A 26,140-nucleotide genomic window follows, 5' to 3' on the forward strand; every position below is an offset into this window, starting at 1 on the left:
TAATTTTTATGGCAAGAACAAATTCAAATGGTCTTCTGCAACTTTTGGAAGCAATAGATCCAGAACCGTTAGTCACAATATTGGTGTGCAGTTACCTGCGTTACGGCAAGCAGCTAGAAATCTCGAAAATTCACCTTCTCCCCTAGGGATTTGGAAAATATTATTTTCTAAAGAATTGATTAGTGCCCTCGTTCAGTGGACGAATTAGAGGAAATTTGAGAAGATTGAAGTTCAAGCACAGAGAAACAAAACGTGGCCTGAGCGATGTGCATTTGATAGAGATCAATACACTTTTTTTGCTCTATGAATCAATTTTTTAGATCCAACCATAAAAACATCATTTTGCTACAGAGGTCATTATGACCTCATGTCTGTAATACTACGAAATAGTATATCTGTGACCTCATTATGACCTCATGTCTGTAATAGGACGAAATAGTATATCTGTGGTTAAGGATGAATATTTCTTCAACTTCCCTCCCCCTACCCCCAGAATAAGCAAATGTATCCTCAAAGCTACACAAGTATAAGTATAATCTTTATTGGCATTGCACTTAAATACAACGAAATTGGTTTTAACCTCACTGGTGCAAAATTATAACAGAAACGAAAAAAGAAAGAAGAAGAAAAAACTAGCGTGTGCATGGAGTGATTGTGGTTGTATTTAAAAGTCTCACAGCCCAAGGATAGAAACTATATTTAAACCTCTTTGTTCGGCTGCCTATTCTTTGATGTCTTCTGCCCGGTGGTAGAAGTGCAAAGAGACACTGACCAGGGTTTGAATCATCTCTGAGTATCTTCCTTACTCTGCTAAAGCAGCGAGATCTGGCGATGTCCTCCAGTGGTGTACATGTATACTTTCTCCATTCTATTCAGTAATTGAAATACTTTTTTTTTTAAAAAAGTTTTTATTCAACAATTTAATCTTTAAAAACAGAACGAAAAACACAAGAAGAAAAAAACACAATACGCAAAACGTACATAACGATGTAAAGCAATTATACAGCCTTCTGTGTCGGCTTTCACATTTAGCCTTTCTGGTTCTCCATTTTGCATTGCCTTCCTATTGCTTTTAATTTGTCCTATAAGATAACAACCGTAGTAGCAACACTTATAATGACATTAATTATTTATATCACCTTTATATTTGCATTCTCTGTTTTCTGTTTCGGCTTCTGTTTTCTAGCCACTTATAAATTCTATTCCAAATTTTATAGAAATCCTATTCTTCTCTTTCTTTTAGTTCCATGGTCATTTTGTCCATCTCTGCACATTCGAGTACTTTTCTAATTGTTGTTTCCTCTGCGGGTGTATTGATTTTTTCCCCAGCTTTGTGCGAAAGCAATCCTAGCTGCAGTGAGAATATGTATTATTATGTATTGAAAGTGTTCATCCATTTTTTGATCTAAGGGTCCTAGTAAGAATGCTTCTGGTTTTAGTTCCATTTTTTGCTCCGTAATTTCTTCCAACCATTTCCGAATTTTGCACCAGTAATTAAAATATGATGCCTCCATTTATGGAGGAAGTATATTATTATTACAATAATTACAATACTATAGTAGAGTTGGAAAGGGCCTTGGAGGTCTTCTAGTCCAACCCCCTGCCTAGGCAGGAAACCCTATACCGTTTCAGACAGATGGCTATCCAACATCTTCTTAAAGACTTCCAGTGTTGGGGCATTCACAACTTCCGGAGTTTTGCACCAGTAATTAAAATTTTGCACCAGTAATTAAAATATGATGCCTCCATTTATGGAGGAAGTATATTATTATTACAATAATTACAATACTATAGTAGAGTTGGAAGGGACCTTGGAGGTCTTCTAGTCCAACCCTCTGCTCTGCATGGCAGAGATGGACAAAATGACCATGAAACTAAAAGAAAGAGAAGAATCGGGTTTCTATAAAATATGGAATAGAATTTATAAGAGGCTAGGAAACGGAAGCCAAAACAGGAAATAGAAGTCTTTGTTTGTGTTTTTTTCTAAATTAGTATTGAATAAAAATTAACCAAAGTTACTCATTACTATTAAAATATTGAGCACAATGCAAATATAATGGTGATATAAACAATTAATATTATTACAAGGATTAGTACAATTGTTATTACACTATTACAGAAGTTAAAATCAAATACAAATACAATAGCAGCGTTGGAAGGGTATATTATATATTATTATTACAATAATTACAATACTATAGTAGAGTTGGAAAGGACTTTGGAGGTCTTCTAGTCCAACCCCCTGCCTAGGCAGGAAACCCTATACCATTTCAGACAAATGGCTATCCAACATCTTCTTAAAGACTTCCAGTGTTGGGGCATTCACAACTTCTGGAGGCAACTTCTGTTCCACTGATTAATTGTTCTAACTGTCGGGAAATTTCTCCTCAGTTCTAAGTTGCTTCTCTCCTTGATTAGTTTCCACCCATTGCTTCTTGTTCTGCCCTCATTATGCCAAGGCTTCATACAAGACCAGTACTAAAATATCACCAATAAACATTACAGTAGCATGTCAAATACTAGACAGTATTTTAACGTTAGTGTCAACGCCCTTGGTTATCTGCACCACTATAGACTGTGACCTTGAGGGAAGGACAATCACGGAGTTGTAAAGCTGATCTTAGCATGGGCACTCCGAAAGTCCTCTTTTCCATTTCATTTTCTTCACCCTCTTCTGTGGGAAGTTGGCACCCATCCCTCTCCTGGGAAACTGATATATTTTAGGAAATATTAAAAGAGCAGAATATTTTCCCTAAAAGGGAGCCAAAAAGTCACACACACACCCTCAACTTTGTCAATGGACCAATGTAGACCAGGTCTACATTGGACATGTAGACTATTCTACATATCTATGTAGAATAGACATAACAAAGCTCTACCTCCTTCAGGCATAGCCATAGTAGGAATTGCTCAAAGCCCTTTCATTACATCATCACCCAGGAAGGCTCAACCAAGCTTGGGACTACAGAGTTGCCCCTGCGTGGCCTCATCAGAGTCCGACAACCAATCAGAATACAAGCTCAAATTCAAAAGCCCAGAGAGGGCATAAAACCCAGGGACTCTCAGCATCTCTTCCCTTTTTTGACCAGCATCTCAAGCCAAGTGATCCTGTCCACCATAAACCATCTTTCCAAGCAGCCACCAAGTTTCCAGTGTCTTTCTCCCCACTAGGAACTGACCCCAGCAGGATATTTACAATACACTACAATACAATAGTAGAGTTGGAAGGGACCTTGGAGGTCTTCTAGTCCAACCCCCTGCCTAGGCAGGAAACCCTATACCCTATACCCTATTTCTTCCAAGACTTCCCTTCTATCATTCTCTCTTACATAGAGAGGATATTCTGTTTATGGTAAAATAGCCAGAGTGCAATGGTTTCTAAAAATGTAATTATATTTTTTTAATGTTAAAGTGGTGAAATACAGTAACAGCAATAACAACAAAAGCCCTGTACATTTCCCAAAGGGAAACAATAAGACATACCATATTTTTTGGAGTATAAGACGCACCAAGGTTTTGAAGAGGCAATTTTTTTTAAAAAAAAAAGTTTTTGCACTCTGCAGACCTCCCCAAAATGGGCCACTTTTCACCAAAATGGGCCCATTTGTTTTTTTTTTTTTTTTCTTAAAAGGGCATGAATAGTCTTTAGGAGACATAGAGTGCTCCTGGGGGCTGGGGGGGGGGGCAATCTAAACCAGTGATGGCAAACCTATGGCACGCATGCCACAGATGGCACACGGAGCCATTTGTCAGGGCACGCGAGGCGCTGCCCTGTTAGCTGGCCAGCGCACATGCGCGCGCTGGCCAGCTGAGTTCACCCTTTTTTAAAGCCATTTTTTGCCCTCCCCAGACTCCAGCGGCTTTATAGGAGCCTGGGGAGGGCAAAAAGAGCCTCCCTGCCCTCCAGGAGGCCCTCTGGAGGCTTCATTAGCTTCCCTGAAGCCTCCGGAGCTCAAAAAACAGTCCTATGGGCAAACCGGAAGTTCAGGAATGGACTTCCTGTTTGCTCGGAGGGTTGTTTTGACTGCTCCCGAGGCTTCAGGGAAGCCTCCTGAAGGTCCCTGGAGCCTTCAGAGCGCTTAAAATGACCTTCTGAGCAAACTGGAAGTGACTTCCTGTTTGCTCAGAGGGTTGTTTTGACTGCTCCCGAGGCTTCAGGGAAGCCTCCTGAAGGTCCCTGAAGCCTTCGGAGCACTTATAACAACCCTCCGAGCAAACAGGAAGTCACAGAGTCATTTTGGGTGCTTCGGAGGCTTCAGGGAAACCTCCTGAAGGTCCCTGAAGCCTCCGGAGGGCTTCTGGGGGGCGGTGGAGGTTATTTTCATCCTCCCCATGCTCCTATAAAGCCTCTGGAGCCTGGGGAGGGCAAAAGAAGCATGCACAAATGGGGGGTTGCGCCTGTAGTGCACACATGTGCACTGGGGAGGTCGCGCATTGCATTATGGGCGCAGCACACCTGCACACGACCTCTCTGCGCTCCCTCCCACTTATGGCACGCGAGCCCAAAAAGGTTCGCCATCGCTGAACTATATGGGCTTCAACTCCCAGAAAGCATGCTGGCTGAGGAATTCTGAGAGCTGAAGTCAACACATATGACAGTTGCCAACGTTGAGAAAAATTGTCTTAAATAATTAATAGATTACATGCCATCACGTTCTATTCTGTTCTACTCTATTTTTTCTTTATTGGCCATATTGTTTTACAACTGCATAGAAATATTCCATGGGAAAGCCTACTTTCAATGAGCCCAAAGCACTTTTGTCATGCAGTTCACACAATTTGGTGCAAAAAAGTCTTATATGTGTGCCCATGCATTCCTTTGTGTATACAGGAGATGAAATCAAATGCATAGAGATAGCTTCCTTGACTTCAAAAACCTCAAACTCAAGACACATGAAGTCTAAACAACTGTTTTGGATTCAGATGATGCGATAATTTAGGAGGTCCTAAGACGAGGATATAAGGAAAAATGGGCATTGTGTTATATCAACCTATCACTTTCTATCTGCCAAGCAGATAAAGCATATTAGTATTGGATTAATATCTGACAGAGTTCCTCTCCTTTTGATATTGATATTCTCACCCATAAGAATCACATTTTTTCCCTCTGGGCTCTGTTTTTACATTTCTTTATGATCTCCCTATTTATTTTGGCCCTTCTTTTCACACACTCCCCAAAAGGTATCAGCTGTGAGTTTTGTGCATTTTTCACCATGTCTCTTATTACTTGTTTGACCAGATCATTTTTCAAGGTGAAGACGAAAGGGTTCAGGAATGGACAGACAATTGTGGTGAGAAGGGCAGGGATCTTACGGACATCAAGAATCTTCATTTGGGATGGTGTGACATACATAAAGATGCTGACACCAGAGGAGAGGGAGATCATGGTCAGGTAGGTAGCACAGGTATTGAAGACTTTTGCCCGACCTGTAGTAGTGGAGATACGCATTATAGCTGAGATGATGCATGTGTAAGAAACCAGCGTTAAGACTGAGGAGCAGAGGATCACAACAGACGACAGCAGAAAGTCCATCAACTCTATGAGATGGGTGTCACTACAGGAAAGATTTAGCAGGGGGCCACTATCACAAAAGAAATGGTTGATGATGTTGGACTTGCAGTAGGACAGTCTGCTAATCATGATGATGGGAATAAGAATGGAGAAGAACCCACCCAACCAGCAACCCAATACCATTTGGATGCAGACCTGGCTGCTCATGATGGCATGATATTGCAATGGGTTGCATATGGCAGCATAACGGTCATAAGACATGGAGGTCAGCAGAAGAAACTCTACTGTCCCTAGGAAGAAATAGAAATACGTTGGTGTCATGCAACCAGCGAAAGAGATAGACTTGTCCCCAGAGAGGAGGCTCCAGATCAATTGTGGGCTGGTGACAGAGGTGAAGAAGATGTCCAGGATGGAGAAATTGCCAAGGAAGAAGTACATTGGAGTACGCAGGCGGCGATCTGACGATACAATGCAGAGGATGATGGAATTGCCTCCCAAGGCTCCAACGTAAATGGCGAAGAAGAGGAAGGCAAGTAGGAGCTCTGATGGGCGCCCAACGGAGAAACCCAGGAGGATGAATCCAGACATGCTTTGGTTCTCCATTGGATTTTGGTCTTATGGTTCTTAAGAATAGCATCTGAAAGTACAAAGTTTACAACAGGTGCTCATTACACCTGGTCATACACTGAATTTTGCAATTCTCATTATGTCCGGTCACACTTGGCCAATAAAGAATTCTACTCTATTCTATTCTATTCTACTCTACCCTACCCTACCCTACCCTACTCTATTCTATTCTATTCTCTTCTCTTCTCTGTTGCCTATTCTATATTATGCTATGCTATGCTATGCTATGCTATTTCTATTCCATTCCATCCCATCCCACCCCATCCCATCCCATCCCATCCCATCCCACCCCATCCCATCCCTTTCCTTTCCATTCTATGCTAATGCAAACCTTGCAATTTCATCTCTAATTTCCATTTGCTAACCACGTAAATCATGGAGACCTTACCCTACCCTTCTCTATTCTATTTTATTTTATTCTATTCTATTCTATTCTCTGTTGCCTATTCTATGTTATGCTCTTCTCTGCTCTGCTATTCTATTCTATTCCATCCCATCCCATCCCTTTCCTTTCCATTCTATGCTAATGCAAACCTTGCAATTTCATCTCCAATTTCCATTTGCTAGCCACATAAATCATGGAGATAAAAACAAACAATTTAAGATAGAGATTTTCAGGAGGAAAACCAGGGCAAGGGGGGGGGGGGTGTGTCCTACCAGTCTTCACTGAAATCAAGCCTTTCCTGGTCATTCTTCATAGAATTGCAATGCTCAATGGGGAAAATGAAGTACAGTGCAAAAATGAGATTCAGAGGCAAAAAAGGAGCAAAAAACGCATGGACAAAGAACAAAGAACACTGCAATAGTGTGTAAAAAAAACACACCAATTCTTTATGCTTAGCTCAATGAATAGGCCCTACTGTATTGATCAATGACATTTTCCTGTATCCCAAATGTTGTTTTCTATGTTGGTGACAGCATGTTTCCAAGAAACACATACAGGGAAGGGGTATAGGAAAAAATGCAGGCTCTAAGTTCTATGTCAACCAGCCCAGTGGTATCTGATTGGCCAAAATGCTGGACCAAGATACCTTTAGGCTCTTATGTTATATCTGAATTAATAGAATGAAAGAGTAGAGTAGAGTAGAGTAGAGTAAAGTAGAGTATAACAGAATAGAACAGAACAGAACAGAATAGAATATGCTGGAAGGGATCTTGGAGGTCTTCTAGTCCAACCCCCTGCTCAATCAGGAGAACCTGTACCAATTTAAATAAGTGACTGTCTAGATTCTTCCTAAAAACATCCACTGATGGAGAGCCCACAATTTCTGAAGGCAAGCTATTCCACTGGTTAATTTTCCTCACTGTTATGAAGTTTCTCCTTAATTCTAGGTTGCTTCTCTCTTTGACTAGTTTCAACCATTGATTCTTGTCCTGCCCTCCTGTGCGTTGACGAATAATTTGACCCCCTCTTCTTTGTGGCAGCCCCTTAAAATTCTGGAATCACGTCACAGTCACCCCTAATTCTTATTTTCTTTAGACTAGCCAAACCCAAATCCTTCAGCCACTCTCTACGTGTTTTGGTCTCCAGGCTATAATAAAAAAGAGGCATTGCAACTAATCATAATGCAATTTGTTGGTATTTATGAGTTACAAATCATGGATTATGACAAATGAACATGGCTAATTCTGGCTACTTTCAAAACTGTGCTTAAAGCTAACATTATGCGGACTGAGTGCTATTGGTTTTTGTAGTAAATTTACATATGTATTATTGGAACAAGAACATTGAGGGGGGCTGAAGGATAAAGCTTATGAAGAACAGTTACAGGAATTGGATATGTCTATTCTAATGAAAAGACAGATTAGGGAAGACACGATAGCAGTGTTCCAATATTTGTGAGGCTCCTACAGAGACAAAGGGGTCAAATTATTTTCCAAAGCACTAATAAGCAAGATGAGAAGCAATGGGTGGAAATGAATCAGGGAGAGAAGCAACCTAAAACTAAGAGAAATTTCCTGACAGTGAGAACAATCAACCAGTGGAATGGCTTCAGAATTTGTGGATACTCTTATCACTGGAGGCTTTCAAAAAAAGAGTCAACAACCATTTAGCTGAAATGGTACAAGGTCTCCTACTTGAGTGGGGGGTTGGACTGCAAGACCTCCAAGTTGCCTTTCAACTCTATTATTCTATGTTCTATGAACTGGATTTAATGTATGTTTGCTTCTAAACCAGCCCCAAACCTTGTACATTAGAAATTATCTGACTGAATCTATTCCTTTTGAACTGTGCAAACCATTTCTTACTTTATACAATACAATACAATACAATACAATACAATGCAATACAATACAATACAATACAATACAATACAATACAATACAATACAATAGCAGAGTTGGAAGGGACCTTGGAGGTCTTCTAGTCCAACCCCCTGCCTAGGCAGGAAACCCTATACCGTTTCAGACAAATAGCTATCCAACATCTTCTTAAAGACTTCCAGTGTTGGGGCATTCACAACTTCTGGAGGCAAGCTGTTCCACTGATTGATTGTTCTAACTGTCAGGAAGTTTCTCCTTGGTTCTAAGTTGCTTCTGTCCTTGATTAGTTTCCACTTTCATAGAGTAAATATTACAGCTAACCACTCTTGGGAACTGAACAATTTTTTTTTAATTGCAAAAATACTCACCCCTTGCAAAGTGCCCTAAGAATGATTCACAATTTTTTTTCAAGATCATCAGATTCACAGTGGGAAATTCAATATTCTAGATTATTAGGACAATGATCAATACAAATCAGAGGCTAAACAACAATATCTATCAAATTTGTATTCACTAGTTTATTTTTGCCAGGAAGTATTTTTACCAATTAACAATCTATATATAAAAGGCATTCAAGATATTTTCCTCCTGATCAATTTTTCTCCTTTCCATTTACTTATTTTTTTTAATTCTGTTTAAAAAGGTCTAACGCATCTTCAAAATGTTCACCAGGAAGAAATGAAAACAAGGAATGAATGAAAAGAAGGACTAGGGGGGACATGATAGCAGTGTTCCAGTATCTCAGGGGCTGTCACAAAGAACAGGGAGTCAAGCTATTCTCCAAAGCACCTGAGGATAGAATAAGAAGCAATGGGTGGAAACTAATCCAGAAGAGAAGCAACTTAGAACTGAGGAGAAATTTCCCGACAGTTAGAACAATTAATCAGTGGAACAGAAGTTGCCTCCAGAAGTTGTGAACGCCCCAACACTGGAAGTCTTTAAGAAGATGTTGGATAACCATTTGTCTGAAGTGGTGTAGGGTTTCCTGTCTAAGCAGGGGGTTGGACTAGAAGACCTCCAAGGTCCCTTCCAACTCTGTTATTCTATTCTATTCTATTCTATTCTATTCTATTCTATTCTATTCCATTCCATTCCATTCTATTCTATGACTGAGAATTGCCATAAACATATTTAGAAAATGTTCATGATTTCTCTGTTCCATTATCTCACATTTTTTGGTTACTAATAGCCATTTCTAGATTGTGAAACTGTGCTGATTTTGCTTATAAATCAGAAGCAGAGCAAATGCATCTGTTAAAACATTACCCATTGATTCAGTGTTTGAGAAGCATAACTTTCTCTGTTCTAGTGCTTTGTGGGAGATGCCTTGTCTTCTTGGGTCATGAATGTGTCCCCTGTGCAGTTTTGCTGCCTTCTTCTATATTTATTCCGGGCAATGAACATGGAAGCTATCTCATATAGAAAATGAACCTAGTTACTGTTTGGAAGCATAATAAGGTGTAGCACATATTCGGAACTAACGGTAAGGATCCCACAGGGATCTCTCAAGAAGCAAAGAAATCTATTGTGAGTTGCCAGAAATAGATATCATGCCTTCTCTGTCTGCTTCCTCTGTAGATGTCAAACCCAAAATCAGAGTAAACCATTGTGTGTGTATTTCTCATGGATTGTGATTTATTTTGTTGGGGATTATCAGATGTTTTGTTTCTTAATCATCATCATCATCTTCTTTAAAAATAATTGTGTGTGTGTTTGTGTGTGTGTTGCATTTGTGCTGATAAATAAATAAAGGGAGACTAGTATAGATCTATTTCAAGCTATTTAGCTTTCATCAGCTAGCCATACCCTTACTGGGAATTGAATATGGCTAGCTGATGAGAGCTAAATAGCTTGAAATAGATCTATACTAGTCTCCCTTTATTTATTTATCAGCACAAATGCAACACAAATGTAGCAAAGGCAACATAAAAAAAAAAAAGGCTTTTGCCTGTATGGTCCCTAGGGGGAGCCGAAAGAAAGAAAAGGGAAGCCGTATGCTCCCTCCCATAGTTGGGCATACCAGGGGTTGTGACCAATACACACACACACACACACACACACACACACACACAATTTTTTTTCATTTAAAACAGTAGCGAGAAGTCGAATTTAATTTTTATTAAACAGTTTTTTTTTTCAAAAAAAAAAACAAAAAGTTTTTTTTTTGCAATTTCCTTCTGTTCAACATCTCCACCTCGGTATAAATCCACTGTAAATACACTCCCCCCACCCCCCTTATTTCCGTTTCTCTTTGTCTAGATGTATGATACTATTATACCCATCCCTTAATTTACAATCCTTCATTATGTATGGTTTCCATTTATACATGTTTAATCTCCACCTATACGTTGCTAATTTCTATCTCCTGTGTCTTCTTCATTTAGTCTTTCCTTAAGCTTTCCACCTGTCCTCTAGCCATTTGTACCACTCGTTCCATACCATGTAATATTCTGTTTCCTCCTTTTCTTTTATTTCTTTTGTGAGTTTGTCCATCTCTACGCACTCTAACGCTTTCCTTATAACATTTCCCTCTGATGATATATTACTATTCTTCCAATTTTGTGCATACATTATTCTCGCTGCCATTATGATGTGTATAATTAAATATTGTGGGTTTTGTCATATTTCTTTGTAGGTATTCCCGATAGAAATAATTCTGTTTTCCTATCTATTTGCTGTTTAGTAATTTCTTCGAACCATTTTCTCATTCTATTCCAATTTGGGCATAACCACCACATGGGGTCATATTTTTCTTGGATTTGCCTACATTTCCAACAATCCAGTGATAAATTCAGGTACATTTTAGCCAGTCTCGCTGATGGGAGATGTCATCTATAGAACATTTTATAGATAAAATTTGGAATGAACATTATAAATTGACAACGGCAGTAGCCCACAAGGAAAATATGTGTCATCATCATCTTTTAATGACCCCATAGTCCTTGGAGTGGAGGGTGGAGTCTGGACAATTGAACAGAGCTGAGTGATTACTGTCTGGATGCCCTTCCTGTTATATTAGTTATATTCAGCAGATATATTCTCATTGTGCCCAGAGAGAGAAGTAGCTGCCTCTACCTAGGATCAAACTCACAGCCTCCTGATTGTGAGGCAAGAGCTCAATCTCTAGGCCACTGCATCACTCTTGGTTCCTGATTACCATGACCTCTATGTATTCTCAAGTCCCCTTAGAAAACCATATCAGTGTGCATTCATTACATCTGAAAGCATCACATGCCACAGCTTAACAAAGTGGAAGTGAAACCTGAATATCTACTTCAAGGTCACATCAATGACAAATCATCTCCATTTCTTGCAAAACACAACCCATTGTCTCAGTTCAGTCCTCAAAGCATCCTCTACTTGCTTGTTCCTCAAACAATATACGAAGGGGATCAAAAGGGGAGCCATGACAGTATTCAAAAGCGCCGCTATTTTGTTGAAGTCTAATTTGTTGCTGCCTTTGGGTCTTATGTACATGAAAATACAACTGCTGTAGGTGATGGAGATCACAGTCAGGTGTGAGGCACAAGTGGAGAAGGTCTTCTTCCTCCCCGTAGTTGATGGGATTCTCAGAACTGTAGAAACGATTTTGATGTAAGACACAACATTGGTCGTTAAGGTCCCAAGCAAAGAAAATGTGGCAATCACAAAATTGATCAGTTCTAGGAGGCCAGTGTCAACACACGATAGTTTGATCAGTGGTCCATTGTCACAAAAAAAATGATTGATGATGTTGTTAGGACCACAAAATGGCATTTGAAAGAAAAGAATGGCTGGAACTAGAATGAGTGACAAACCCCCAATCCAACAACAAAGTACCAATAATGAGCAGGTATCTTCATTCATGATAGTTGGGTAGTGAAGAGGGTTGCAGATGGCTATGTATCGACAACAGACATTGTGGCCAGTAGAAGGAACTCAGTGGTGCCAAGTACGAAGTGGAGGAACATCTGTGTGAAGCAACCAGCTAAGGAGATGCTCTTGCTGCCCGTGGCCATGTTGGCCAGCGTTTTAGGAATGATGGTACTCATATACCCAATCTCTACCCATGCCACATGTCGGAGGAAAAAATACATTGGGCTATACAGTTGGGCGTTTACCAGTGTGATGATAATGATCAACATGTTTCCTATTAATGTTAAAATGTAAATCCCAAGTAGGATGAGAAAAAGGCCAATAGCAAGTTGACAGTTGTTGGTCAGCCCTAATAATATGAACTCTCTCACTATGGTCCTGTTTGCCATTTAGTTCATCCCTAAAAAAAATAGAATGAAATGATAAGAGATGGCTCCAACTTCATTTTCATTTCAATCACACGTTTCAAATAAACACAGCCTCACCAGCTTTGATGCTCATCAAATGGTTAGCCTTATGGACAAAGACAAAAACGAGGGGGTCAACCTAGTCTCCAAAGCACCCGAAGGCCAGAGAAGATTCAACGGATGAAAGGAGAGAAGCAACTTAGAAATAAGGAGAAATTTCCTAACAGTGAGAACAATTAATCAGTGGAGCGACTTGCCTCCAGAAGTTGTGAATGCTCCAACACTGGAAGTTTTTAAGAAGAGATTGGACAACCATTTGTCTGAAGTAGTTTAGGGTTTCCTGTCTAAGCAGGGGGTTGGACTAGAAGACCTTCGGGGTCCCTTCCAACTCTGCTATTCTGTTAATCTCTAATAAGAAATTATGGTTTGAATCAGATCAAGTTACTTCTAGTCGTTAGAGATTCTAAGAAGGCACAGAATATTCTCACCTGTTCAAGATTACGTATACTTCAAGTCATGGAAAAATCTACTTTTCACAGGTGAAATACTTAACTGTTGTGGCCCAGCAGGAGCCGTTGGAGTTGCCACCAGACTCCGACGGCGAGGGTCCCTCTGAGTCAGCTCAGGAGGATGTGGAGGACCCTGGACAGGGTTCCGACTCTGAGCAGGGCGCAGAGAGGCTGGTTGGCCACCAGGAGGCGCCTGAGGCATGGAGCAGTGGTGAAAGCCAAAGGAAGGGGGCTCCTGATGTCATGCCTTGGAGCAGTGGGGAGGAGTCACAGGACAGTGAGTCAGACATCAGCAGTGAGCTATTAGATGCTCGTTACCGGCGTGCTACCCGGCAAAAGGAGCAATTGAGCAATTACAGGAGGTAATTGCTCTCAGCTGCTGATCATTACACTCCTCTCCAGACTATAAAGGGACTGCTTGTGGACACACCCTTTGCAGGAATCAACTGATCATTGGAGTTGGAGAAGCTCAGATCTGTGTCGTACTTTGGCAGGCTGGATTGCTGCCAAGGGTTTACCTGGATTGCTGCCACTCTGTTCCCTGGACCTTGGCAGGCAGGAGTGCTGCTAAGGTGGTTATCTGGAGCTTGGTAGCTGGATTGCTGCCAAGGGGTGTTGCTGTAGCTGGATTGCTGCCCAGAGTGCTATCTTGACCTTGGCAGGCTGGATTGCTGCCAAGGTTGAACCTGTATGTCAATAAACATCTGGAAGAGACTTTGTGTCGGAGTGACTAGTTATACAAGAGGAGGGGGTCAGAACACTTAACTATTTTATATTTGCTCAATCCTTTCTTCCCATCTCACCTGAAATAGTCATTTTTCTCTTTCAGACAGAGGACAATTCACACAGATCTTTCAACTTTTCTTACTGCAGTTATTAGTTCAACTACTGTTGAATAGTAGCTCAGTGGCTAAGACACATAGCATGTTAATCAGAAAGGTCAGCAGTTCAGTGGTTCGAATCCCTAGTGCCAGGTAACGGAGTGAGCTCCCATTACTTGCCCCAGCTTCTGCCAACCTAGCAGTTCGAAAGCACATAAAAAATGCAAGTAGAAAAATAGGGACCATAGGGAAGGTAAAAGTGTTCCGTGCACCTTCGACATTTAGTCATGCAGGCCACATGACCACTGAGACCTCTTCGGACAGCACTGGCTTTTCTGCTTTGAAACAGAGATGAGAAACGCCCCCTAGAGTTGGGAGTGAGTAGCTCATATGTGTGAGGGGAACCTTTGCCTTTACTGTTGAATAGGAAGGCAATTTCAGATCCATATATTCCATCTACTTTTTCAATGTGTGATTATTTGATGTGACCCAAGTGTAGCATTTCTGAGGAAAAGTAATTTTGCATCTTCTATAATGTTCAGCAAATATTGAACAGCCTTTTGCCTATACTATGCTAAGTAGTTTTTATTTATTTTTTTAATTATTCCATTTACTAAACTGGTGCTTCGAATTGATAACGTTCCATTCTTCTCAATGGAGCTACATTCACACAAAATAGCTGGAAGGATCAGTTACTCCGGGATTAAAAATTATCTTCCAGAACCAAAATAATTTTTGAGAGCTTCCTTGAACAAACCGACCCCTGTGGCCACTATATTTGGTAATTGTTGAACAAGGAAAAATATGAAGAAAATATAAGAAAAAATTATATGGAATGATCTCCACTAGAGACTAATTCATTCGGTGCCATCAACTCATTTTTCACTCCTAGTGACCACCTAGATTTCCCCCCATGATGATCTATCGCTAACTTGTCCCCCAACTCTTCCAGCGATGCATTCATCATTGCTATAACTGAGCCTGTCCACCTTGCTTCTGGTCATGTTATGTACTAAGCGCATCCACCAGCAGGTGGCGCTGACCCGATCACCCCTGATTGGTCCAACTGAGCCAAATTCTTGGCGGGACAACTCCTGTTCTCCTATTGGTTACCGGTCTGACAGCTGTCAGTATAAATAGCTGTCAGCCGGTCTGTTGTTGTTCTGTTCTTACCTTAGTGTTCAATAAACAGTTAACCGTTCAGTAGCCTCCTCGTCTTATTATCTCAGAACTTAAAAGGTCATACCATTATTTTGATCCTTTCCACCATTCTGAGCATTAGATCTGTCTCCGGAGACTGAGCTCTTCTACATAATGTGACTCTCCATTGTGGACACACGAGAAAAGTTCTAACCCCTTTATTTCTCTTTCTTCCCTATGGTCCTCCATTCTAAGGTTGACAGAAGAGAATAACAGACTTGGGTGGACCTTGGAGGTCTTCTAGTCCAATTCCCCTGTTCAGTGGTGGGTTCCTCTCCCTGTCGCTACTGGTACTCCACCACTCCTGCGACACCCAGCTGCTTGTCGGAGGTCGTGCAGGCATTGCATGCGTAATTGGCCAGTTACTTTAAAAACAGGTATGGAACATGGCAGGCTGGTGGGCCAAATGAGCCCACCCTCCCGCCATACCTATACAGTGGCTGCTGCTCCTGGTTACTACCGGTATGGCCGTAACCGGGCTGTACCGGCTAAAACCCACCACTGCCCCTGTTCCAGGAGACACCATACCATTCCAGAAAAGTGACTGTTCAGCCTCTTCTTAAAAGCCTCCATTGATGGTGCACTGGAGGAACACTGGATGGACCCCCCACAACTCTTGAATAATCATTGGTTATCGTTTCTGCAAGAGGATTCAAAGAAACAGAGATAATACAAAAATACAGAATAATAGAGTTGGAAGGAACCTTGGAGGTCTTCTACTCCAACCCCCTGCTTAGCCAGGAAACCCTACACCAGTTCACACAATTGGCAGTCCAGTCTCTTCTAAAAAGCCTCCAGTGATGGATCCCCCATTAACATCTGAAGGGAAGCCATTCCGCTGGTTCCTTGTTAAATGTTTCTAGAATGCCCCCCCCCCTTTTTTTTTTTTTGCAAGTTGACAACACATTTGTGCTGGTTAATTCAGCTCATTTGTGCCCTGAGAACAAAAGGGGTAGGGAGAGATGAATTCAACATAAAACTCATCTAGGGAAATTTTGGATTAATTAACTCTCGGACCAAATACTCGTCAACCAGATTTGTCAGTCATGTAAATACAATCGGTAGGCTTATAAATGAAGATCAAAAGAGACTTAGTTCAGGGGGCACATCCCCTATGAGGAATTGTATGAGTAAACCGAATTAGGCTTCAGTTTTGTTTCAAAAGCAGTCCTGAACATCCTTTGCCGTTATCCTTTATGCTCCAAACTCGACTGCAGAAAATACGACTTCAGCAACAGAGTGGTCAACGCCTGGAATGCTCTACCCGACTCTGTTGTTACATCCTCAAACCCCCACAGCTTCAACCTTAAATTGTCCGCAGTGGACCTCAGCCCATTCCTAAGAAGTCCGTAAAGGGGGGGGCATGCATAAGCATACTAGTGTGCCCACTGTCCCTGTCCTACTGTCCCCATTTATTTGTACTCATTTCCTTTGTTCATGTCCATGTTCATACTTATACCTGTTATCTTGTACTTGTTTGACAAACTAAATAAATAAAAATAAATAAATAAATGCCTTGGTAAAGCCACACTTGGAATACTGCATTTGGCTTTGGTTGCCACAATGTAAAAAAGATGTGCAGTGTCTAGAAAGAGTGCAGAGAAGAGCAACAAAGATGATTAGGGGGCTGGAGACTAAAACATATGTAGAACGGTTGCAGGAATTGGGTATATCTAGTTTAAGGAAAAGAAGGACTAGGGGAGACATGATAGCAGTCTTCCAATATCTCAGGGGCTGCCACAAAGAAGAGAGAGTCAAGCATTCAGTTCTGGTCGCCACAATGTAAAAAAGATGTGGAGACTCTAGAAAGAGTGCAGAGAAGAGCAACAAAGATGATTAGGGGACTGGAGACTAAAACATATGAAGAACGGTTGCAGGAACTGGGTATGCTTAGCTTAAGAGAAAGAAGGACTAGGGGAGACATGATAGCAGTGTTCCAATATCTCAGGGGTTGCCACAAAGAAGAGGGCGTCAAACTATTTTCCAAGGCACCTGAGGGTAGAACAAGAAGCAATGGGTGGAAACTAATCAAGGAGAGAAGCAACTAAGAACTGAGGAGAAATTTCCCAACAGTTAGAACAATTAATCAGTGGAACAGCTTGCCTCCAGAAGTTGTGAACGCTCCAACACTGGAAGTTTTTAAGAAGATGTTGGATCACCATTTGTCTGAAGTGGTGTAGGGTTTCCTGTCTAAGCAGGGGGTTGGACTAGAAGACCTCCAAGGTCCCTTCCAACTCTGTTATTCTATTCTATTCTATTCTATTCCATTCCATTCCATTCCATTCCATTCCATTCCATTCTATTCTATTCTATGACTGAGAATCGCCATAAATACAACATATTTAGAAAATGTTCATGATTTCTCTGTTCCATTATATGCTCCACCTGAGGGTAGGATAAGAAGCAATGGGTGGAAACTGATCAAGAAGAGAAGCAACTTAGAACTGAGAAGAAATGTCCTGACAGTTAGAACAATTAATCAGTGGAACAGCTTGCCTCCAGAAGTTGTGAATGCCCCAACACTGGAAGATTTTAAGAAGATTTTGGATCACCATTTGTCTGAAGTGGTGTAGGGTTTCCTGCCTAGGCAGAGGATTGGACTAGAAGACCTCCAAGGTCTCTTCTAACTCTGTTATTTTATTCTTAATCAATCAATCAATAATGTAACAATCTGAAACTTTTCAATCAGTCTCTTGATCTTCCAAACAGTATTAAAAATATTCTTAACCCAAGAATTGAAACATTTCCAAAATCCTCCCCAATTTCCCACGTATTTTAAAATATTCTCAAGGATCTTATTTCTGCCAGTAAAGCCTTCTTCCGGTTTGTTAGAGTTGATTGAATGTCCTGACAAACCAAAAAGAAGAAGAAATTATCCATCAGAATGTTACTCCCTCATTCACATTAAACAAAAGATAATATTCACCATTCAGAGTGCCTCTGGGAAGATTTTCTTTGGTTCACAGATGGATACAGGACAATTTTTCTCCATGCATAACTTCCACATTCAAATTTTTCTGCCTGCTAAAAAACCAATAAGAGTTGATATATGCATCCATAACTTCCATCTCTTTTCACGGCACCGAGTATAGAAGTAACTTCTTATAAGCCACGGAGCTAGTTATTATTTTGAAATAGATGGTGTAAGAGGTATTCAAGATTGGCTTGAGGAGATCCCTCCAGGACTCCGGAAGCAGCGAAGAAATGCATTGCAGGGTAATCTGTAATAGGTGTTTTATGTCTGTTTCCTTTATGGATGTCAAACCCAAAGGCAGGCAGAATGACTGTGTACATGTCCCTCCTGAATTGTGCTTTATTTTGTCCATAGGTTATAATACAATACAATACAATACAATACAATGCAATGCAATGCAATGCAATGCAATGCAATGCAATGCAATGCAATGCAATACTATACTATACTATACTATACTATACTATACTATACTATACTATACTATACTATACTATACTATACAATACAATACAATACAATACAATACAATACAATACAATACAATTGTATTGGTAAGGCCACACTTGGAATACTGCATTCAGTTCTGGTCACCACGATGGTCACCACGATGTAAAAAAGATGTGGAGACTCTACAAAGAGTGCAGAGAAGAGCAACAAAGAGGATTAGGGGACTGGAGACTAAAACATATGAAGAACGGTTGCGGGAACTGTGTATGTCTAGTCTGATGAAAAGAAGGACTAGGGGAGACATGATAGCAGTCTTCCAATGTCTCAGGGGTTGCCACAAAGAAGAGGGAGTCAAACTATTCTCCAAGGCACCTGAGGGCAGAACAAGAAGCAATGGGTGGAAACTAATCAAGGAGAGAAGCAACTTAGAACGGAGGAGAAACTTCCTGACAGTTAGAACAATTAATCAGTGGAACAGAAGTTGCCTCCAGAAGTTGTGAATGCCCCAACACTGGAAATCTTTAAGATGATGTTGGGTAGCCATTTGTCTGAAATGGTATAGGGTTTCCTGCCTAGGCAGGGGGTTGGACTAGAAGACCTCCAAGGTCCCTTCCAACTCTACTATTGTATTGTATTGTATGAATAGACTAATGTTAGAATTAAAAAAAAAACAAAGGAGAGACAGAATATTATGACACATGGAACAGATTGTATCAATGGCTGGAAATACAAGGTGGGAGTTGGAACACGAAAAAATTAGACTAAGTGGGCCTAGAATGAGATATTTTATATGTATGTGAATGAATATATTGGTCACAAATAATTGTACAAGACTAGCACTGTGTAAGTAGCATATATGTTTTTCTATGGCTGATGAAATGCCAGGACGTCAGACTGTGTTCGATATACTTATATGCAAGTAATAAAAATATTTTTTTAAAAAAAGAAATGGCCAGCATATAAAATTCCAGCCAGAATTATTTCTGTTAGCTATTATAACAGAAGGCTATAGGAAAGGGTTAATATACCTAATATTTCACATCCTGACAGCAGCGAGAATAGTGTATGCACAGCAATGGAAAAGTGAAAATACCTCTTCAGAAAAGGAGATGATAAGGAAGTTACTGACTTGTGCAGAAATGAATAGACTAATGTTAGAATTAAAAAACAAAACAAAGGAGAGACAGAATACGATGACGCATGGAACAGATTGTATCAATGGCTGGAAATACAAGGTGGGAGTTGGAACATGAAAAAAGTTAGGCTAAGTGGACCTGGAATGAGATATTTTATATGTATTAGAATGAATACATTGGTCAAAAATAATTGTACAAGACTAGCACTGTGTAAGTTGCATATATGTTTTTCTATGGCTGCTGAAATGCCAGGACGTCAGACTGTGTTCGATATACTTATATGTAAATAATAAAAATATATTTTTTAAAAAAAAAAGAAATGTTAACTTTTAACACCATACTAGGCCACTTGGGTCCAGACGAAATAAGAGTAAAAAAAAATGTGGTTAGCTGCTGCTACAGTACCCTTTGGAAGGCTGGCGTTAGCCACGAGGGTCTTGGGCACATCTCCTGCTGCCGAAGTGGCTGCACCCGAGGAACGCTTTTGGGAGAGAAGGCAAAGGGGAAGCGATCAACCTCACTCGCCCTTTGCCCTCAGACCCCCCATCAGCTCTCCTAGGGTCTCTCCCAGAACTCAGCTCTGGCAGAGATCAACTGTCAGGTTTCCAAAAGAGGCCCTAATTAATTCATGAGCCTTGAACCAAGTTTCAAAAGGAATCCAGTCATTTATTGGGAACAACATTTCGGCAATACCCGAGCGGTGTCAGAACTGATCTCACGTAAGTCATGGCTGAACTTTGCCCCCGTTTTCCCCCCTCCCCTCAGTCTGTGTCATAAATCACATTATCCCACTAGGTGCTCCAGCAGGTTGTAGAATTCCATGCCTCACAAGCCTGCTATTGTAATCTGAGATCTAACTCTAGCCAAAGGTATGTGTGGAATGCGCTCCCTCACGTGGAAATGCTGTACAAGTTGACATCAACTAGATGTCCGCAGGCTTGGAGGAGCAAAGTTGAGGCTGACAGGAACCAGGCTGGGTGTGGGAAAGTCCAGTGCCAACCCAGCGCTCTTCTTTCCTTGGAAATGGAGTCTTGGGAGGGGGAAACGGCAGCCCCAGGCAGGGTGGGTATGATGGTATGTGTATAGAAAGCACAGACCAAGGGAGACAGCAGGCGTGGATTAATGAGCTTTGGGGAATGTCATGCCTACAAGCAAAGTGGACAACCAGCTAAATATGAGCCAGCAGTGTGCAGCGACAGCCAAAAAAGTCATTGCAATCCTAAATTGCATTAACAGAGGGATACAATCAATATCAAGTGAGGTACTAATACAATACAATAATACAATACAATAGTAGAGTTAGAAGGGACCTTGGAGGTCTTCTAGTCCAACCCCCTGCCTAGGCAGGAAACCCTATACCATTTCAGACAAATGGCTATCCAACATCTTCTTGAAGACTTCCAGTGTTGGGGTATTCACAACTTCTGGAGGCAACTTCTGTTCCACTGATTAATTGTTCTCACTGTCAGGAAATTTCTCCTCAGTTCTAAGTTGCTTCTCTCCTTGATTAGTTTCCACCCATTGCTTCTTGTTCTACCCTCAGGTGCTTTGGAGAATAGTTTGACTCCCTCTTCTTTGTGGCAACCCCTGAGATATTGGAACACTGCTATCGTGTCTCCCCTAGTCCTTCTTTCTCTTAAGCTAAACATACCCAGTTCCTGCAACCGTTCTTAATATGTTTTAGTCTCCAGTCCCCTAATCATCTTCGTTGCTCTTCTCTGCACTCTTTCTAGAGTCTCCACATCTTTTCTACGTCGTGGTGACCAGAACTGAATGCCGTATTCCAAGTGTGGTCTTACCAAGGCATTATAAAGTGGTATTAACACTTCACGTGATCTTGATTCTATCCCTCTGTTGATGCAGCCTAGAACTGTGTTGGCTTTTTTGGCAGCTGCTGCACACTGCTGGCTCATATTTAAATGGTTGTCCACTAGGACTCCAAGATCCCTTTCACAGTTACTACTACTGAGCAAGGTACCATCTATACTGTACCTGTGTATTCTGTTTTTGTTGCCTAAATGTAGAACCTTACTCTTTTCACCATTGAATTTCATTTTATTAGATAGTGCCCAACTTTAAACCAGAGATCTTTTTATTGGGAATCTTACCGGGAAACATCCAACAGAGAGCTGAAATATTTGATTGTAAATGTGTTAACAGCAGCTAGAATTGTATTTGCTAAAAATTGGAGAAATGAGAAAATACCAATGCAGGAGGAAGTTATTCATAAAATAATGGAATGTGCTGAAATGCGTAAATGGACATTTGAAATTAGAGAAGAAGAAGATAAACAATTTTATAGGATATGAGATTTATTTTATTCATGGTTAGATAAAAAATATGGAAATGAACGCTACCAGAGAATGTTGCAAATATAAAAACAATTGAATGATATAGAATATAACATAAAAATATTTTACTACTGGAGATATTTGAGAGGATGTACTGAACTGCTATGGTGTAAATGATCCCAATACTTAATATATCTTGTGGAAAATGAAGAATAATGGTGACAGTCAAATAAATGAGGTACAATAATAGTAATGTATATAAATATATTTGATTTGATAATATGTGATTTTATATGAATTGTATGTGAGGAGAGGAGATGAAGAAAGAAAGGAAGGAGAGAGGAGGGGAGGGGAAAGAAAAAAGGAATGAGAGAGGGGAAGGAAGGAAGGAAGGAAGGAAGGAAGGAAGGAAGGAAGGAAGGAAGGAAGGAAGGAAGGAAGGAAGGAAGGAAGGAGGAAGATTTAATATATTTGCATGCAAACTTTTTGTTAACCCAGATGCAAAGTGAATGATTTATCAACAGCTTGTAACAAGTGAAATGCCTGTATTTTACAGAACCCTATCTCTAAAGAAGACATCCTTGTCCTGAACTGAATAGCTCCTTAATAACTTTGGTTTTGCTCAGATTCTGGTATTTTGGTTCTACCTTTTTTTTGTAATATTTCTATGTATTCTCAATTCTGAATCACCAGTTCCTCTCTCAACAGAGTGACATCCTGACATAATTGGATAGGATAGGATAGGATAGGATAGGATAGGATGGAATAGAATAGAATAGAATAGAATAGAATAGAATAGAATAGAATAGAATAGAATAGAATAGAATAGAATACCGGTAGAATGGAATGGAATGGAATAGAATGGAATAGAATGGAATGGAATGGAATGGAACGGAACAGAACAGAACAGAACAGAACAGAACAGAATAGAATAGAATAGAATGGAGTACTGGTAGAATGGAATGAAATGGAATAGGATAGGATAGAATAGAATAGAATAGAATAGGAATAGAATAGAATAGAATACCGGTATAATGGAATGGAATGGAATAGAATTAGAATTAGAATCAAGAAAGAGAAGAGAAGAGAAGAGAAGAGAAGAGAAGAGAAGAGAAGAGAAGAGAAGAGAAGAGAAGAGAATACTGGTAGAATGGAATGGAATGGAATGGAATGGAATAGAATAGAATAGAATAGAATAGAATAGAATAGAATACTGGTAGAATGGAATGAAATGGAATAGGATAGGATAGGATGGGATAGGATAGGATAGGGTAGGGTAGGGTAGGATAGGATAGGATAGGATAGGATAGGATAGGATAGGATAGAATTATTTATTGGCCAAGTGTGATTGGACACACAAGGAATTTGTCTCCTGTGCATAAGATCTCAGTGTACATAAATGTGTAAGTGATAAATCATGATAATTGTCATCATAAGTACATCCATCATGAATCATACAACACAACTCTTGGTGATAGTCATAAGATACTAAATAAGCAATCAACAAAAATTATACTAGGACCTCTTTTTGACTTGTGCCCTTCTAATTATCTGCTGAAGGCTGTGTCTGTCTTGTTTGGTTGCAGAGCCAAACCAGACAGTTCGAGAGGGGCAGATGACAGACTCAAAAATTCCTCTGTAGAACTCAATCAGCAGCTCCTGATTGATATTGGGAGATTCTGACAGCTTTGTAGACACCTATAGTCTGTACAGTAATGTTACTGACATATATTGGAGCTGTTGAAAGGACTGTGTTGTAGATTGGACAGAGATGATGTCATATCATTCAAAGTCCACATTTTGAACAGAGAGGATCGCTGGTTTGAAACAGGGGTTAAACAGGCCATCTATGTTAACATTGAACAGCCCTCTCTCAACAGAGGGGGAGGGATAGGACACCATTTATCTTTAGTCTACAACACAGTCCTTTCAACAATTCCAAAAAGGCTCCACACACATTTGAAAGCACTCTGGTGACCCTGACAAAACAGGAAAAAAAATCAGGTGACCTTAACAACTCGCTAAAAGGATGCAAAGGACCAGCTGTCTGCGAGGAGTATAAACCTTTCCATTCCCCACCACCCAGTCAGAGCTGAAGAAGCTTCTTGGATGAGAAGCAAAACCTCTTCAAAGGAAACCCAAAAAGTCCACTTGCTTCTTGAAAAAGCATTTTTGGGACAACTCCAGGAGTGGTATTCTACTTACTTCCCCTATCTGTTCGCAAATGTGAACGCCACTCAGCCTTCTGCGCATCCACTTTGCCTTGAAAGCATGCCTAAATAGAATGGCATAGAGCCAGACCCACCTGCAATTTCCACTACTGGTTTAGGTGAACTGGTCCAAACTGGCTGAATACCAGCACTGGACAACTCCTGTAGTATCTATTATATTCTCTGCAATTATTCACGATCGCAAAATGGTCGAAAAGCTTTTTTCTCCCTGGATGTAACAAAGTTGTCTCCCACGACATTGAATGTGAGTTGTGGAATGAGACATTTAAGTTGAATGCCAGGTTTTCCGCTTCTGATACAAGGAGGGACAGCAGATGTAAATTCTATCAAGAATACCAAACTCATTAAAGATTTAATTTAAGATCAGACCTTAATAGATATAAGTCGTTTAGGTAGCTTAAGTGTGTTTAGGATGACACCTTCATATGGAATACCGATACCTGTCATCTTGAAATGAAATCCATGCCAATTGAATGAACTCATTAATTTTGGTTAGGTCATTCTGAATGTCAGAATAAGAGTGGCATATAAATGAAACATATCAATGTCTAAGTCCATAAAAAGGCAGACAAATGGCCGTGCCTAAAATGCAAATCTAACTTCAAGCACCATTTGCACATGAAATTCATTTTCAATTTTCTAGATGCAGATCCGGGAAATTAGTGTCCTTCTTCTCGGTGTGGAAATGACTTCTTCAGACAGCCTTTTAAGACTTCTTTGACCTTCTGGTTTCTCAGGGTGTAAATGAAAGGATTCAATAATGGAGTTACCACTGCAGTGAGAAGTGCAGTGGATTTTTGCACCCCCCGCGAATGTCCTTTGGTGGGTAAGGAGTACATGAAGATGGAACTGCCATAGAAAATGCTAGCTACTGTCATGTGGGAAGCACAGGTGGAAAAGGTCTTTCTCTGGCGTTTGGAGTGCATCCGTAGGACGGTGGAAATAATATAGACATGCGAAACCCCGTTGATCGATAAGGAGGTGAGCATCACCACTAAGGACAGAGCTGTCTCAAAGTCCAGGAGGAAAGGCACACTCTTGCTGCAAGAGAGCTTTATAATTGGGGCATAGTCACAGAAAAAATGGTCAACAAGATTAGAGGCACAGAAGGACAGATGGAGAAGGAAGGGCACTGGAATGAGAAGGAGAAGAAATCCCCCAGTCCAGCAGCCCAGGGCCAAAATGACACAAAGGTGTTTGTTCATGATGATGGTATAGCGGAGAGGGTAGCAGATAGCAACATAGCGATCGAATGCCATCACAGCAATAAGAACACATTCACATGTACCCAAGGAGAAGTAGAAATAGCATTGGGCAATACATCCCCCAAAAGAAATAGTTTTGTTCAGAGAAATCAGGCTTACGAGCATCTTGGGGCAGATTGTCAAGACAAAGAGGGTCTCCAGAAGAGACAAGTTACAGAGGAAGAAGTACATGGGGGTCTGGAGGCGTTGGTCCACGCTTACCAGGGCGATGATGGCGAAGTTCCCAGTTAACGTGAGCAGAAAAACTAACAGGAACACCCAAAACAAGAAGCATTCCAAAGTCTTGGAAAGTTGGAAGCCAACTAAGATGAACTCAGTCACCACTGTGACGTTGGGAGAGCGCAGTTCCATCGCCAACGTGAGCCTGAAGATTCTTGTAGCATGAATTCCTGTCATTTCAACACATCCCGAAACTTCGGAACAAATTGTCAGAAGTCCGGATTGTTTGATGTATAAGCTTCTAATTGTCCACATTTACAATATGAAGGACATTTATTTCTCCGCTGCATTTGACTGATGGCTTGATATACTTTCCATAGGGTCACACGTTCAGTAAATTATACAGTTTTAAAAAAACAGTCCAAAATGCATCGTATA

General features: G+C 40.6%; 2 protein-coding genes and 1 pseudogene across 3 annotated transcripts; all 3 read right to left on the bottom strand.

Annotated features, from left to right (window-relative positions):
- Positions 1-4,919: 4,919 nt before the first annotated feature.
- LOC309401242 (olfactory receptor 6J1-like) lies at positions 4,920-6,115 on the bottom strand (the record flags this gene model as incomplete). The annotated part of the gene is made up of 2 exons (XM_081970311.1): positions 4,920-4,946; positions 5,228-6,115. 2 exons carry the CDS (start codon positions 6,113-6,115, stop codon positions 4,920-4,922), a joined length of 915 nt encoding a protein of 304 aa, XP_081826437.1.
- Positions 6,116-11,701: 5,586 nt separating this feature from the next.
- Positions 11,702-12,648, bottom strand: LOC309401243 (olfactory receptor 6E1-like; annotated as a pseudogene). Its single transcript has one exon. The product of its transcript is annotated as an olfactory receptor 6E1-like (transcript).
- A 12,289-nt stretch (positions 12,649-24,937) lies between these two features.
- Positions 24,938-25,894, bottom strand: LOC309401244 (olfactory receptor 6M1-like; the record flags this gene model as incomplete). The annotated part of the gene is made up of 1 exon (XM_081970312.1): positions 24,938-25,894. One exon carries the CDS (start codon positions 25,892-25,894, stop codon positions 24,938-24,940), a length of 957 nt encoding a protein of 318 aa, XP_081826438.1.
- Positions 25,895-26,140: the final 246 nt, after the last annotated feature.

The sequence above is a fragment of the Natrix helvetica genome (assembly GCF_964273705.1).
Source record: "Natrix helvetica genome assembly, chromosome: Z".
In the NCBI taxonomy this organism is placed as follows: Eukaryota; Metazoa; Chordata; class Lepidosauria; order Squamata; family Natricidae; genus Natrix; species Natrix helvetica.